Consider the following 17,117-nt stretch of genomic DNA (forward strand, 5'->3'; position numbering starts at 1 on the left):
GAAATATTAGTTTTGTGTTGAGACCTTCAGCATTTCTTCATATGTTTTGAGGTTCCAGATCTCAGGTTGCCATACTATTAGATTTTTGCTTTTCCATAACTTACGAGCCGAGAAGAAGAGTTCTCGGCCTCCAAGACTGCAGTAGTTTTTTGATTTCTAGCACCAATACAATCTAGAAGGTTTTCACTTCATCACTTTCTGACAGCAAGGTTCGGCTGTGGGCTTTAATTACCTGTACGGCATTAGACGAATACTGCTAATAACTTCTCTCGCATGCCAGTGGTATCCATAAATTTAGGGTGTAAATTGTGAGGTTAATCCTTCCAGGGAACTGAGCCAAGAAAAGTTTAGCACATGGCAAATATGGAACCTCAAAGGAGTTGTTACGGCTCTACATGTGGGAACTTGAGTTTTCGTGTTACACTTCTTCTTTTTTTTCTTCTGCATGAAAAGGTGAAAAGATGGCAACCTCAGCGAAGCAAGACTCTCCCCCGGTCTCTTCCCCAAGATCTGCTCAAGAGAAATCGAAAGTGGTCGAGGCACAGAAGAGCACCCAAACGGACCCCATACAGACCGAGCAACTGGCCAAGCCACAGGAGACCATTGCACTAGAAGGTTGCACGGATGATGAGGGCACCGAAAGTGGTGGAGAGGGGATTTACCGGGAGCGCGACGAGTTTGTGGTCAAGATTGAAGACATAGAAATGTTGAAAGTAAGTTTACAAACCCTTATGGTCCTCAGATTGAAAATCAATAAATGGAGTACATTACAGTCACATACATACATACATGTTGGATGGTAGGTGCTGTGTACCTAATAGGAAAATTTGGGAAAGCCCATTTAAAAACTATAGCAATGATTGATCTTTCACACATAACAAGTTTAAATAATTACACTTGGAAATAGTTTATTATGGTAAGGTGATGTACAAAACCGTATTCCGTCAGTACTAAGTTGTAAACTGCCTAAGGGGGGCGCCTTCAGTGTCTATACTGAGACAAGCCCGTTTATTATGTTGGTTTCCAAAGTTGCAATGACTTTATGCACAAACTTAATGCCATCCAAATTTAGGGAGAGCCAATGCCAAGCACAGCGCCTGACCTGGAGGACTTGGTGTGACCATGGACATCATGTAATACTACTTGTTCCTTGCATTACCACTGCATGTAGATCACATCACGCAAAGGATTCACAGAGGGATGATGTAACTGCGGAGGGCCAATGGCTTGCCACGGCAAAAGGACGCCAGATACTGCTGTCCCGGATTGCCATTACCTATGGTCACTATTCTAAGCGATAAGGCACTGCAGTACAGAAGTATTGCAATGTATTATCATAGCTGCTATGGTTCAAGTCCCCTACAGGGAGACTTACAAATATGAAGGAAAAAAATAAAATAAAAATTAGTCCTAAAAAGATATAGCAAACGAAAAAAACTTTTATGAGCATTTGAGATGTTTGGTATTTAAATTTAAAAAAAAAGGAAAATATTTCACATTTGGTATCGTATCCATAACGACCCGCACAATTACTGAGCATATTATTTATCCTGCACTGCAAAAAGCCTCCCAAAAAATGCAATAATAGTGCTAAAAAAAGTGCAAATATGTTCCAATAAAAACTACAGTTCCTCACGCAAAAAGCAAACCCTTACAGAGCTCCAACCATGGAAGAATAAAGGTCATGGGATATGAATGCATCGATGTAGAAGAAAAGAGAATTTCCCCAAAAGTCTGTTTATTGTGCAAAACTGGGAAAAACCTTAAAAAAAAAAAAAAAAAAAAGGCACAGTAATTTTGGTATTGTACTTATTGTACTAGCCCGCAAGAAAAAAACGCAGAATTGTTTTGGTTTTTTTTGCTCTCAAAAAAATTACTAAGGCCTCATGTCCACTAGAAAAATACAATCCGCGCAGAGTCTGCTGCGGATTTCCACAGCAAATTCCGCGCGGATTTTTGCTTTAAATGTTTTTGTTGTTTTTTTTTCATGCGGATATCCGCACCTATTGCTATCAATGTGGTCGATCCGCACTTAATCCGCGGTAAAATAGAGCATGCCGCATTTTTTCTCCCGTGCGTGAAAAACGCAAATCTATTAAAATGACATCCGCGGCTGCAAAATTCAATGTAATTGACGGCGGATGGCCAATGATTCCCTATGGGCAAAATTAAATGTGGCAATCTGCAATTCAATTTTGCTAGTGGACACGAGGCCTAAAAGCTTTACAATACATTATATGTACCCAATAAAAATTACAGTTCGCCTCGCCAACAACAAGCCCTCATACGGCCATGTCAACGGTAAAATTAAAAAAAAATTATGGCTTTTGAAAAGTGAAGATGAAAATCCCCCCAAATCATTGTGTCCTTTGAGTCAAAATAGGCAGAGTCCTAAAGGGGTTAGAGGGGTTGTGCCAAGAAGACAACTTCTGTCCCCAGGACTTATTAAAGACCTATAGATGCTGTAGAGTGGGGTTTGCCGCTTGGGATCACCGTATGTGCCTAAACGGATTGCTGCTGCTTCTGGCAGAGTTTGGCCATCCTTGTATGACATTTATCTGAATGACCGTCGTGTCGTTCTACATTTTCCCTCCAGTGGGCACTGCAGTTGAAATTCCTAGCTGCCAGCCTCTGTCCCTGGCAGAGGCAGCTGATCGCTCCATGTCAGCATTATGAGGTGTTGTCTCTGATGAGGCAGCCTCTTCATATCCTGAGACGACTTGGTTAACCTCTATTGATGATGATTTGGGTCATAAATACTGATCTTCCTTTCCTCCATTTTTTCCCCCACTTCAGGATGCAATGCGTACCGGCAAGGAACCTCCGGCCATTTGGAAAGTCCAAAAGGCCTTACTTCAGAAATTTATCCCCGAGATTCGAGAAGGACAGAGGTCGTTTGCTGCCACAAACAGTGTAAGTTCTGAGACCGTAGTTGGCGGCTTTACAAACCCAAATATGCCACCAATGATGCTCAATGCACCTCTAGAGCCGCGGCGGTCGGGGTCAGTGGGTACCCGATGTTCATTGAGAGAAGGTAAAACTGGGTCACTTGTAATATTAAAGATAATGGGGCAGATTGACTTAGACCGATGTCTCGCACATCGGTGTAAGTAAAGTGTCCGGCAGCAGAAGTGTGGCAGATGTATTAAGAGGCGCGAGCCCATTGATGGATTTGGCATCATTGTATGCTAGAAATTAGAGATGAGCGAGTATACTCGCTAAGGCACATTACTCGAGCGAGTAGTGCCTTAGCCGAGTATCTCCCCGCTCGTCTCTAAAGATTCGGGGGCCGGCGCGGGTGACAGGTGAGTTGCGTCGGGGGGGGGGGGGAGGGGGGGGAGAGGTAGAGAGAGATCTCCCCGCCGGCCCCCGAATCTTTAGAGACGAGCGGGGACATACTCGGCTAAGGCACTACTCGCTCATCTCTACTAGAAATCTGCTATACGAAACTTAGCGAATGTTAGCAGAAGTAACGGGGTTAGCTGAAGTGACAACTTATGTCTTCCTTATTTTCTGTCACTGCTTTTTATTACCCTTGGTCTCATGTTGGTGCTAGGAACCGCATGTATACCCCTTTCTAGATAGACTTTTTTAAGGCTAGTGCCCAACGGCTAGCTAGCACAATTTTATAGTGAATTGCAGAAGGCTGTTAGGCTAAATTCACGGGGGCAAGCGTGATATCGGGACGCGAAATTCGCCACGATATCGGGCTTGTCGGCTTGCATTTTACCGGCTGATACGAGGCCTTCTTTATGCAAAAAACGCCTCGCATCACTTTGAAGTATTTTTTTAAGCCAAAAAGCAGGGTAGGGCTTACCGGGGTAGGTCTTATTTTTGGGAAAACGCTGTAGATATGATGTTATAAGAGAGATGTAACAGCCTGTTTGATGTTACATAAGGAAGATTGAGTGGATGATTAATGGGCTTAGACCTGCGGGACCCCCACTGATCAGCAGAGAGGTAGCGGTGTGTATTCTATAGGCTAGATGAAGGTCTGATAAATGTAACTTGTTTGTTCTGCTCACACTAACGCTCCTGTGGTTTATTTTCTTGCGCAGTACCTTGGATACTTTGGAGATGCCAAAACAAAGTATAAGCGAGTGTATGTGAAATTCGTGGAGAACGCAAACAAAAAGGAATACGTGAGGGTTTGCTCCAAAAAACCCAAGACCAAGGCTGCTCCCGCTCCCAGGTACGTGACTGGCCTGTAATGTTGTTTGAAGTAAATATCACTATGTTTTGTGGCAGATTGTTCTATAAGCTCTATATAGCAGATATGTGATAGAAAATTGGTGCTTGAATTAGGAAATCTACGCATTTTTACATTGTGCAGTTTTACAAAACACATGGCGGGAATTGATTAAGGCCGGCATCTTAAACGCCAGTCTTAATGTGGTTCCCCTGGCACATGATGCATCTAATATATGAAGAGGCACTCCCCTTCATATACTAGGTGCCTCCACAGAAATGTACGGCATGTCCGTCCTGGTGTGCATTCCTGATAGCATTTTATGCCTGTTTTGGCACAAATCATACATAAATGTCTCTGTCCTGTGTGGCTCCACCCCCTCCCGACAAGCCCTGTTCACTTTTTTTCAAAAGTTGCGAGTGCGGTGCAAAAAGCCAAAATTTAGCAAAGTGGCACTTGAGCAAAAAAAAAATTGCTACTTTACTACGCCAGAATTCTGGCATAAAAACTATTTTATAAATGTTCCCTATTGAATCAAAGAGCAAACGCCCCCCCCCCCTCCCCCCACCTCATCTCAAATACCCAAATACCGGGTCATAAAAGTGCCACAAGTATAGAAGTACATGGATATAATACAAAAGTAGGTCCTATGCAGCACAGTGACTGCTGTCAGTCCGGGTCGTCCAGTATCTGTGTGTCCATATGCTATGCTGCTAATTAGAAAATCTGGGTGACAACCTCCTGTAAGAACGGTAATGTCAGCCATATCGGTTTTGTACGGTTAGGGTAAGGATTAGAGATGAGTGAGTATACTTTTTTGAGGGTGCATTCCCACGAACGTATATCGGCTCGGTTCTCACGCTGAGTCGATATACGTTGTCCTCGTGTACGGGGGGGGGGGGGGGAATGGAAGAGCCAAAAGCAGGAACTGAGCTCCTGCCCCCTCTCTGCCTCCTCTCCACCCCTGTGCACTATTTGCAATTAAAGGAGGTGGGGCGGTGGCGGGGCTAATTCTCGGAACTTAGCCCCGCCCCACCTCCTTTAATTGCAAATAGTGCAGAGGAGGCAGAGAGGGGGCGGGAGCTCAGTTCCTGCTCCTGGCTCTTCCATCCTCCCTCCCCCTGCACACGAGGACAACGTATATCGGCTCGGCGTGAAAACCGAGCCGATATACGTTCGTGAGAATGCACCCTAAGGCACATTACTCTCGCAAGTAGTGCCTTAGCCGAGTATCTCCCCGCTCGTCTCTAAAGATGCGGGGGGCGGGGGGCGGGGAGCGGGGAGGAACGAAAGGGAGATCTCCTCGCCGCAACTCGCCTGTCACCCGCGCTTGCCCACGAATCTTTAGAGACGAGCGGGGAGATACTCGGCTAAGACACTACTCGTTCTTCTCTAGTAAGGATACATGTGGTCTCTTGCCTCTGTGGCAGCGTCCGGCCGCGTGCAGTGAGTTGGACCATGTGTCCGTGGCTTTAGAACCAAATCTAAACCACAGCATTTCATGTTCTTCAATTAGAGCTCAGTGACAGCGAAGCTTCTTCACCAGACTTTACTCAGGGATTCCCTTTAAAGTTATTGTGAAGAGGCTCGTGTCCATATGGGAGCGTTTGTCCTAGTTAGGTTGTCTTGATGATGTAATCCCCTCAGTCGTGCATGCTCCCATGGAACCCGTGCTGGTCGAGGATCGGTTAAAGCAAAACATTGTGCAAGAGGGAATACACGGGAAAGCCCAAACTTTACATTTTGGGGATATCTTTGTTTCCTCCTCTGCTCTATTTTCGGGAGGGTGGAAAAATTCAAGAGGGCCTGCTAAAAAAAAAAAAATAATAATAAAAAAGTTCCATACTATAAAACAATGTTTTTAAGCTCAAGTCCCTCCAACTGGCCATGCTTTGAGGATACTTTTCAGGCCTACTTCACATGGGCGACAAAGTCACGCGATTTTGTCCCGTTGCTACAAATCGCATGTATGTGAAGCCCATGCTTTTTTTTTTCTATGGGTTCCTTCACACAAGCAATGTTTTGCAGCATGCAACAACCCGACACAAACGCCCTGCAGGTTCGGCGATATACCCGTGACTCGTGTGGTTTTGTAGCCCACCTCTGCAACAATTAGCAATTCCAGCAACCTGATTGGTTGTTTGGGTTGGCTTATTCAGCCTGATTGGTTGTTTGGGTTGGCTTATTCAGCCTGATTGGTTGTTAGGGCAGAGCAGTGGCAGAAATTGCTAATATGCGCCCCGGACAGCTTTTCTAGGTGAAGTATTTATTTTTTTTGCAGTTAGAGCCTATTTTCAGGGTAGGGCTTATATTTCAAGTGTATCACATGATTTGTCAGCCAATCAGCAGCTTTGAAAAGACTCACAATTAAACAGGGGTCACGTTACATCATGTGATGACTTTCAGAGCAACAACATGCCAACGATTTTTATGCCTGTCAACGCTGAACAAAAAGTGAACGAGTTATCGTTTCCTTCTTTGATCGTTCGCTGCGTTTAAACAAAACGATTATCATTAATTTTCGCGGAGTGATCCATGTAAGTGAGTGTAACTGCACCCATTAGTTTCTCGATTAGGGGATCATACTCCTACCATTATTGCAATAGACCTGATAGCCACAGGGTCTTTTTAACCCTTTAGAATAGTTTTTCATGCCGGTAGCTTTCTATCCCATTGATGCTGACATTTGCATTCTCCTTTTCAGTAGGAACACTCATACAAAGGTCAATGTGAGTAACAAAACGTCTACCGCCGAGACCCCCCCACAGAAGACCGCACCACCAAAAGTCGTGGCCGCAAAACCAAAAGCCAAACAGCCAAAGGCAAAGGCTGAACCTCCACCAAAGAAGAGGAAACAGTGGAAAGAAGAGTTTTCATCTTCGCAGTCGGACTCCTCGCCAGACATGCAGACTGATGAGGAAGGTAAGGAGGGGAGAATAATGGAGGCGACTAGATGGTCATCAAATAGAGCATCTACCGTCTTTGTAAAGATAAAGAATTGTTTTTTAAACCCCCCCCCCCCTTCATAAAAAAATCTGTAAAACAGTCAGTCGTCCCATGTAAAAGTGCCTTAAAGGAGATGTCCCGAGGCAGCAAGTGGGTCTATACACTTCTGTATGGCCATAATAATGCACTTTGTAATGTACATTGTGCATTAATTATGAGCCATACAGAAGTTATAAAAAGTTTTATACTTACCTGCTCCGTTGCTGGCGTCCTCGTCTCCATGGTGCCGACTAATTTTCGCCCTCCGATGGCCAAATTAGCCGCGCTTGCGCAGTCCGGGTCTTCTCCTCTTCTCTATGGGGCTCCGTGTAGCTCCGCCCCGTCACGTGCCGATTCCAGCCAATCAGGAGGCTGGAATCGGCAATGGACCGCACAGAAGCCCTGCGGTCCATGAAGACAGAGGATCCCGGCGGCCATCTTCAGCAGGTGAGTATGAAGACGCCAGACCGCCGGGATTCAGGTAAGCGCTGTGCGGGTGGTTTTTTTAACCCCTGCATCGGGGTTGTCTCGCGCCGAACGGGGGGGGGGGGGGGGGGTTTAAAAAAAAAAAACCCCGTTTCGGCGCGGGACATCTCCTTTAAAAGCAGAGAATTAGACAATTCAACATACATTTTGCTACTGTGTAACATAAAATACATCTACAAGTGGCCCCAAAGCAATAATGGTTACACTGAAGGCTGCAACGCATTTCGGCTGCCTGGGCGATGAACCGCTCGCAAAGCGTTTTCATAGGGTTGCTCGTGGTGTCCACGAGCGGAGAATCATAGCAATTCTCCGCTCGCGGGATTTAAATCGCGGCATGCTGCAATTGCTGTGATTCATCGCGGTGAGCCTATTTGTCACATAGGCTCATCTCGGAGACCTGTCAGCTGTCCCCACTCCCCCCGCTAGCGATATTCCGCTGTGGACAGGGGACCTACCTGGTAAGTTGTACAGCGGATCCGATGAGCACCGTTCTCTTATAATGTGGTGCCATTGTGGTTTCCATCACTTTGAGGCAGGAATAGCATCACATTCTGCCCCCTCCTTGGGTTAGCAGTGACAGCACTATGGATATAGCACCAAACCACATTGTGAACAAGGCCTAATATAACCAGTAATGAAGGTCTGGGCTGATGATTTTCACTTCTGTTCCAACCATATGATTAACCCTATGATTCTCTACTGTGCAGTTGTGTGTTTTGGCAGTTTTTTACTTTTATTATTTTGTGCCCTTCTTTCAGAGTTTGAACCCCCACCACCTCCGGTTGTTACCCGCTTCTTGAACACAAGGGCCATGAAAGAGACATTCAAGGGATATATTGAGCTGCTTCTAGGGATTGTATTGGATGCTGATGTGTTACAAAACCTGGAGAAAAACAATGGTAAGTTGTTTGGTTTTTTTTTCTTCTCATTTTATATTTCCTGTCCAATCCAAAATAATGGTTTCCAACTCTGATGTATACACGTGCCATGCCGTTCCTCTGTTTGTGTGGTCTGTCCCATTGCATGCTGGTATTACAGTCTATAACGACCCATGGCGGCGCACTGAGTGCCTAAGGGCTCATAATACGGACCTGTAGGGCCCATGTGTCGCTGTACACAGTCCATGCAGCCCGGACAACGCCTTGCTCATGACTCTGTCTATACACGGAGTATGTGGTCAGAGTACTGAATCCGCTGTGATGTTTTGAGAAGCCTTCGTTTTATCTTTTTGGTATCTTTCTTTCTCAGATGATGTTCTTCTGCCACACATGAGGAAGATCGAAGGCATGTTAAATGAGAACAGAAGGCGGCTGCTTGCAAAGCTGCAGATGGAGCAGCCATTGAAGGTACAAGAAGAAAGCGTTTGTAGATGGAAGGCGCTTGACTAATAAGGAACATCTGTGTTTATTGCATCCTCTAACCCTACGAGTCCTTTTGGATGCTTGTAGCATGTTTTTTACATATGCCCTTGTCACAGATCTGTAGATGGGTCATCTGAGCAATACGACGGTTATTTTGATAGGCCGCTGCTCTTCGGTGGCCTCTTACTGACTACTACTTTCCCGTTCTTCTCTTGAATCTTTAGAATGCCTTGGAAAATTATCCAGATGTAACCACGATTAACCGTGACACAAAAGGAAAATCGGGAGGCACTACTATATGTAAGGTAAAGGTACACGGCAAGTGGTACAACAAGAAGACCATGCGACCCGCTAAAACCGCTTCAAAGCAATCACAGGTATGTAGTGAACCATTTGGACTCTGCTTGTACTTTTGTTTTAATTAGTCTGTATAAAGCACATGTGTAAAACACAAGGCCTGTGGGCCGAATCCGGCCCGCTGCCTCATGTTATGTGGCCCGCGGCGTGCCGACGCCGCTCAGCACTGTAGCGATTACCAGCTGGGGTGCCGCAGCTCTCTGCTGGTAATCGGGCTGTTACCGCTGATCCCGGCGCACACTCCGACGTCAGTGTGAAGCTAGGATCCTTCTCCCCCGAGTCCCCTGCTCTTCAGTTCCACAGGAGAGGACTCGGGGAGTAAGCGTGCCGGGCGCACACGCTGACGTCAGTGTGCACCCGGGCTCAGCGCGAGCAGAGGGGGAGCGGTGCTGACAGCAAGGAGGAGGCAAGTATATAGGTTGGGGGGGGGGGGTCTTATTACTACTGGGGGGGCTTATTACTGTTGAGGGGGGGTATTACTACTGGGGGGCTTAATATTTCTACTGAGGGGGGGTTTATATTGCTATGGGGGTTAATATTGTTGCTATGGGGGTTAATGTTGCTATGGGGTTAATATTGTTGTTGCTATGGGGGTATTACTACTGAGGGGGTTAATATTACTGTGGTGGTTGCTGTTACTACTGGGGTCACTGTGGGGTACCCTGTTACTACTGGGGTCACTGTGGGGTACCCTGTTACTACTGGGGTCACTGTGGGGTACCCTGTTACTACTGGGGCCACTGTGGGGTACCCTGTTACTACTGGGGCCACTGTGGGGTACCCTGTTACTATTGGGGCCACTGTGGGGTACCCTGTTACTATTGGGGCCACCCTGGGGGTCGCTATGACTAATTGGGGCCACCCTGGGGGTCACTATTAGGGCTCGTTCACACGGACGTAATTGTATTTCGTTCACACAAATACGCTGCGTATTTGCGCAATCGAAAATGGCTTATGCCTGTATATTTGGGCATGCAAAAAAGAACGCAGGTGGGCCCACTGAGATGGTGCACAAATATGCAGTGCGTACATAGGTTTCCTGCACATTCACCACGTATTTGCGCGGCCCATTCACTACAATGGCCTATTGGGGTACATAGTACGCAACAAAATAGGTCCTGCTGTGTGAAAATATACATCATGTGAATGACTCATTGACATCAATGGCTTCTATTCACTGCATATTATGTACGCAAACATGCTTGTGTGAACAAGCCCTTACTGTACTGTCTTACAATCGGCCCTTTGAAGGTCACCATAAGCCCGGTGTGGCCCTCGGTGAAAATGAGTTTGACACCCCTGGTATAAAGGCATTAATAAAGGGGTATTCCCATTTTATGAAATAATGGCATCTATAGGATATGCTACTTTTGGGCCCCCACCAAAGAATGAAAAGGCCCTTGTGATGGTTTTTGTTTGCACAGTGGCGCCAGAGCTGCCCGCATACAGCTACATATTGTAGTGATTATGGCTGGCTGTAGGTCCCTGCATGGCCTGGTGGCTGGGGGTGTTGATGTACAAGGAAACTTTAGAGGGGTGCAGCACTAAACAAGAACTACAGACCTCTCTATTTTCGGGACTGGCAGGTGGTCTCAGAGGTCTGACCTCCACTAATCCTAAAGCAATTCTAGAGAATGGTAGAGTTGGAAGGGACCTCCAGGGTCATCGGGTCCGACCCCCTGCTCAGTGCAGGATTCACTAAATCATCCCAGACAGATGTCTGTCCAGCCTCTGTTTGAAGGAGAGCTCACCACCTCTTGTGGCAACCTGTTCCACTCATCGATCACCCCCACGGGACAAAAATGTTTTCTAATACCTAATCTGTGTCTTTCCTCCCCATTTGCTTGCTTAGAGAAGCAGTTGCCTCCGTACTCTGAACCTATTGCTCTCTTGTAACTCATATTTGCCTACCAGTCCATTTTTCTAGTATTCTTTAGCTTTAAATCTATGCAGCCCCCATCACAATGCTGCTATGTTGTCCATGTAGTACACTGAATGAACACGTTATTTCCAGCCATATTTTGACTGTTTTTATCACCTCTGTTCATTTTTTTTTTCTTAAATCCTCAGGAGTTCACTGTAGATCCAGAAAAATCCCAGTTGTGTGTTCTCTATCATGCACTCCACCATTACAAGTACCACATATACCTTATATGCAAAGATGAGGTAAGTGCTTAAATGTTGATTTTTGCTTACTGGGGGTTTTTTTTTTTACCACCCCTGCTATAAACTAGAATGCTGCATTCTGTGACCATTATACCCACGTTAACCCTTAAAGGGGTTTTCAGAATTCTAAAGAATGTGGTAGCTTTCTTATCCGTTTTATGCATGGCATTGCAGCTTAGCTCCATTCACCTTCAGGCTGCCTTCACAAGGGCGACAAAATGGCGCGAGATTTGTGCGTTGCAAGACTCACACATTTGAACCCCATTCTTTTGAATACACTTGAGCGATGTTTTCCTGCATGGCACTGCGATGCAGGAAACAAATCGCGGTATGTTCTATCTGCCTGCAGGCTCTCGCATCGCAGCACCCATTGATTTCAATTTAAAGCAATTGGGGAAACTCCACGATCCTCCCGGAGGATCTTCCCCGATGTGATGCGAGGCGGTTTTGGCGTGAAAACACCTTGAATCATCGGGGAATTCACACGGTGGGCTGCGCAATATGGGGGTGGGATTCACAGCCCCATATTGCGCACACCAGTGTGAGGTTAGCCACAGAGCTTAACTGCAACTTTTTTCATTAAAGGGGTTGTCCAGGACCTTTACTATTTGTGACCTATCCTCAAAATGGGTTACCAGTAGTTTATTGGCTGGGGACCACCAATTAGCTAATCGCCGGGCCAGTTGTCATTGCAGACAGCGCTGGAAGCAGATAGTGCTGTTCATATTGCAGTAACTAGGGTTGCTACTGCAGGCACAGCTCCCATTGAATTAGCAGTTCTACCTGTAGTACCAAACCAGGCCCTGCTGCAATGTTGATGGAGCTATCTGCTTCCAATGCTATCAGCACCGACAGCGGTCCCGGTGATCAGCTGATCGGTACGGATTCCGAATGGTAGACCCCAGCTGATCACTTATTGATATGCCTCGTGTAGCGCAGAGTGTTAAGGCAGCAGAATGCAGTCCTAAGCTCTCGCTCACGACTTGAAGGTCGCAGGTTCAATCCCCACATGGTTCAGGTAGCTGGTTCAAGGTTAACTCAGCCTTCCATTCTTTCGAGTTTGGTAAAATGAGTACCCAGCTCGGTGGGGGGATAATAAGTAAATTACTTGTGGAATAAGTTGGCACTATACAAATAACAAGTCCCCCTTGAAGTCATCAATAGTAAAAGTCCCGGTCAACTCCTTTATAGCCGGCATAGTGCTACAAATCGTACAGAGCTATGCCTGGTAGATGGGGATGCAGCATTCACCAGAGGACCTTCCAGGCCTTCAGTCAGGTGGTGGAAGTTGTATCCCTTTTGATCTGAATGGACAATCAATATCCAAATCTCAGAAACTCCCAGTAATTCACACATGCAGTTTTAGCTTCGGACTTTAGGGGGCAGTGTTGTACTTGCTGTACAAATTACATTTCGGCTGTTACCAATTTTTTTTTTTTTTTTTTCCTCCCATTTCAGGTTACCTCTGTTCAAAAATCAAATCGGGACCTACAGCAAGCAGACCTTGCTAACCATTGTCTGAAAAACATGAAGTGGGTGGAAGATCTTTTTGAAAAGTTTGGTGAACTTTTGAGCCGGGTGCAACAGACAACTTCTTAAAGCCAGGCTTTCTTTTTTTTTTTTTTTTTTGGACACCCCTGCCACCTTTTTATTTACTTCTCACAACTCTCCTCCTTGTATATTCCCACCCCTCAAACAGCACTAACATACTGAAAAAAAGGAGACGCAAGACTTTGATGTGACACATACACGACTGGCCCATCTCTGCAGACTGCTGGAGGATAGACAGCTTTGTCTCCCATCTACGGAGAGAGCACGCCAGGAATGAATTATACACCCAGGACCCACCTGGGAGACGAGTGGCACGTTTCTCCCCAATCCATTTTGTAAACTTGTTGCCTATTGCATATACTTCTTTTTTTATTTTAGTTTTTTTCTTCCCAGACACAATGATACAGCATGCACTAAACTATAGAATGAATTACTTTATGACCTGATAGCGTGAACACGTAAACTGCTTTTACTACATTTTTTTTTTCTCCCCCCTTCCTCTGTAAAATATTAAAAGTAGAAAAAAATGAAGAAAAAAAAAACACCCTCCTTGCCCGAGTTTTTTTTTTTCTTCTCCCCATGCTAAAAGAAAAAAAAAAAAGGCAAGAAAATCTAAGGTGGAGGTACAGGAACAAGATTCGCATTTTTAATTTCCAGGCCACCGCATTTAGAGTATTGTACATTTTGTAAAACAGAGTTTTGCGATACATCACTTTATGATAGCCACCGTGATAAATAATTAAAAAAAAAAAATTAAAAAAACTCAAAAAAAATGGTAGAAAAACAAAAATCGTTCTGCTTTACGGACTCCTTTTACAAGTTTTCTTTTAGTTCAGGCGACTGAACGCGGAGTTGGTGCAATCTTTTGACTGCTTTTTGTGTCAAATTATATTATAATGGATAAAAATGACATTAACTATTTTCCCTGTTTTGAAGAAAACTATTTTCCTTTATACTGTGTTTTTTCTTTAAGGAAGAAAAAAAAAATTTCAATTGTACATTTTATCTCACGAATACTTGTATTTTTCACAGAGAAAATATTGTGGTTCTAATTCTGTTTCCTGGGTCTTTGTAATAATACACCTTCCCGTTTGTGTTTTTTGGGTTTTTTTTCTCTTTTTTTCCTTTTTTTTTTTTTTTTTCTTTCCCTTCCGTTCTTTTCGGTAAACCCCCTTCATTTACATGTTGATTTCACATTGTATGCAATATATCTTAAGCAATGCTTCTATCCCCTCCCTCCCCTTCCTCCCACCTAGATGTTAGCTGCAGTTTACCCGGCAAAATGTATAGCGGGTTACTATAGTTTTTACAATGTAGACAATGCAACCAATTTTCTGATCCTTGGAAATAAATGACTTACTTAACATGTATTTGATTAATGGAGCCTTGTTCTATCACATGCTGTCATTTCTTAAAGGGCAACAAAACTTTTTACAGATTTCCGAAGTTTTGATCAGTTCGTATCCGGGTGCTGAGAGACCACAGTGGCCGATCACTAAAACAAACGGGCAGAAATCGCTCAGCTGAGCGCCGTCCCTGTAAGCGGTATACAGACTTCATACGGTTTAGGGTGAATTCAGACGACCGTATATCGGCTCGGTTTTCACGCCGAGCCGATATTCGGTGTCCTCATCTGCAGGGGGGGGAGGATGGAAGAGCCAGGAGCAGGAACTGAGCTCCCGCCCCCTCTCTGCCTCCTCTCCACCCCCTCTCTGCCTCCTCTCCACCCCCTCTCTGCCTCCTCTCCACCCCCTCTCTGCCTCCTCTCCGCCCCCTCTCCGCCTCCCCCTGCACTATTTGCAATGCAAGCAGGTGAGATGGAGGCAGGCTAAGTTCCGAGAATTAGACCCGCCCCCGTCCCGCCTCTCCCCATTGCAAATAGTGCAGAGGGGCGGAGAGGAAGCAGAGAGGGTGCGGGAGCTCAGTTCCTGCTCCTGGCTCTTTCAGGCTCCCCCCTCAGAGAGACGACGTATATCAGCTGGGCGTGAAAACCGAGCCGATATACGTTCGTCTGAATCCAGCCTTATACGGACTCCATAGACTTTCTGTTAAGCCTCTACACTGCTGTGACGGAACCAAACTAGCGCAGTGCTCAGATCGGCGCTTCTGCCCATTCATTTTAACGATCAATGGGAGTCTCAGCACCCAGAATCCTACCAATCAAAATTTCCGACATGTCCCTATAATATGTCAGGCGTTTGTAAAAAGTTTAGTTTTACCTTTTTTTATGTCATTATGCCATGCGCTGAGTGGAGACCGCCGCAGAACCTAGGGGGCGGAAAGTATGAATCCGTCTCTGCAGAGGAGAAAAGAAAGGTGCAACTTCCTCAAGGTACCTTTTACACAGGGCAAAGCTACCAGCGGAAGAATCGCTTAAAAGAGCGAACTCAAACAATAGTCCTTCAATGTTGACACCGACACGGTGACGAGCGGTAAGTCACTAGTTTTGTTTCAGCTTAACAAAAAGTTGCCGGTTGCTCAACAGTCGTCCGGTGTATAGTCGCAGTCATTCGTATTTGGATGACTTGAGAATGAATTTGCATGAAGATCCTCTTCATGTACGCTATGTCTACAAACTAGTCGGTCATACGCTTCAACGACTTTTCGGAGGGTCTATCTGAGCGAAAGTTGCCCCGTGTAAAGGTGCTTTTTATATTCTGCTTGTCCCAGCCTTGCACCAGTTGTGTAGCTTCTGAAGATCACATCCTGCAAGAGTCCTATAAGTGACTATTTTACAGCATCGAAAAAGGAAATTGGACGTCAGCATCTTATCACCGCAAGTACTGTAAATACTCGAGTGTAAGCCGTGTTTTTCAGCACAAAAAAAAATGTGCTGAAAAAGCCCCCCTCGGCTTATACTCAAGTGAGGTAAAAACAAAAAAACGCAATACTCACCTCAGCCGGCATCTGGGTCCCCGGCGGTGTGGCAAGCTGCTTCAGTCTTCTCTCCGCTGTCATCTCCCTGTCTTAGTTTTGAAATCCCCCGCCGCCAGGGCTGTGTGGGAAAGCGCTGTGATTGGATCGAGCGCCGGCCAATCACAGCCAGCACTCGATAAACCAATTACAGCCATTCAGTGAATGACGCTCGATCCAATCACAGCGCTGACGGCGTGGGATTTCAAAACCAAGGCAGGGAGAAGACTGAAGCAGCTTGCCGTACCACCGGGGAGAGCATCGTGACGTGGACACAGACGCCAGCTGAGAGGTGAGTATTGTGTTTTTGTTTTTTTAGTTTGTAGCCTAGTATATACTCTAGTATGGACTCGGCCTATACTCGGGTCTGCTAATACTCGAGTATATACGGCATATTGTTGCAGGAAATGTACCTCGAGCTGTGTTGGCTCAATAGTAGCCTTTCTCAAGGCTTTAGAAGGACTCCTTCGGAGCCAGAATGTCGCTGGGTGCATTTCCTGCCACAATAGACCTGCAGTTACCATCCGCTGATGTCCCGTCTTGTTTCATTCTATGGTGCTATTAATGAATGAGGGCTGATCTCCATGGATGGACTAAATTGAGGGGCAATTGTGCTGTTCTCAGTATATCTCTTTTTGAACATCTCCTACAACATAAGTACCGTACTTTTTTGACATGTCCGTGAGATGCTTTTCTTCCTCTGCTGTTCCCTGCAGTTAACATGGACCAGAACCAGGTAGGGGGACTTATTAGAAGGGTTGCGTCTGGTCTGCCACCAGAGCACCATTTGATGAAAAAACCTTTGGGACTTGTATTCTAAAGGGCTTGTCCCATTGAAAGAAGATCTTACATATAAACAGCATTGGGGATCATTGATCGGTGGGAGTCCGACCGGTGGGACCCTCGCCTGTTCTAGAAACGGAGATCTCTAAGGATCCCAAATGAATGGAGTGACCTGTCAAACATGCATGAGGGAGGTCTCTCCGTTCATTTCAATGAGACTACTGGAGATAGCAGAGTTCAAGTGCTCAGCCATCCCATTGTACATGTGTGACAACCTCTCCATTCATTTGGAGAGATCTTCAGGACCCCAACCTCCATTATAGAGA

General features: G+C 45.6%; 1 protein-coding gene across 1 annotated transcript in view; it reads left to right on the top strand.

Moving 5' to 3' along the window:
- The window catches only part of QSER1 (glutamine and serine rich 1), a 51,341-nt gene extending 36,876 nt beyond the window's left edge, over positions 1-14,465 (top strand). The window contains exons 5-13 of the mRNA XM_066583246.1: positions 454-713; positions 2,797-2,913; positions 4,059-4,192; positions 6,894-7,111; positions 8,419-8,559; positions 8,909-9,006; positions 9,246-9,398; positions 11,449-11,544; positions 13,003-14,465. Of these exons, the coding sequence (XP_066439343.1) occupies positions 454-713; positions 2,797-2,913; positions 4,059-4,192; positions 6,894-7,111; positions 8,419-8,559; positions 8,909-9,006; positions 9,246-9,398; positions 11,449-11,544; positions 13,003-13,143 (1,358 nt within the window). The 3' untranslated portion in view covers positions 13,144-14,465. The remainder of the gene's footprint in view (positions 1-453; positions 714-2,796; positions 2,914-4,058; positions 4,193-6,893; positions 7,112-8,418; positions 8,560-8,908; positions 9,007-9,245; positions 9,399-11,448; positions 11,545-13,002) is intronic.
- The last annotated feature ends 2,652 nt before the right edge of the window (positions 14,466-17,117 follow it).

Source organism: Eleutherodactylus coqui, chromosome 11, assembly GCF_035609145.1.
Source record: "Eleutherodactylus coqui strain aEleCoq1 chromosome 11, aEleCoq1.hap1, whole genome shotgun sequence".
Classification (NCBI taxonomy): domain Eukaryota; kingdom Metazoa; phylum Chordata; class Amphibia; order Anura; family Eleutherodactylidae; genus Eleutherodactylus; species Eleutherodactylus coqui.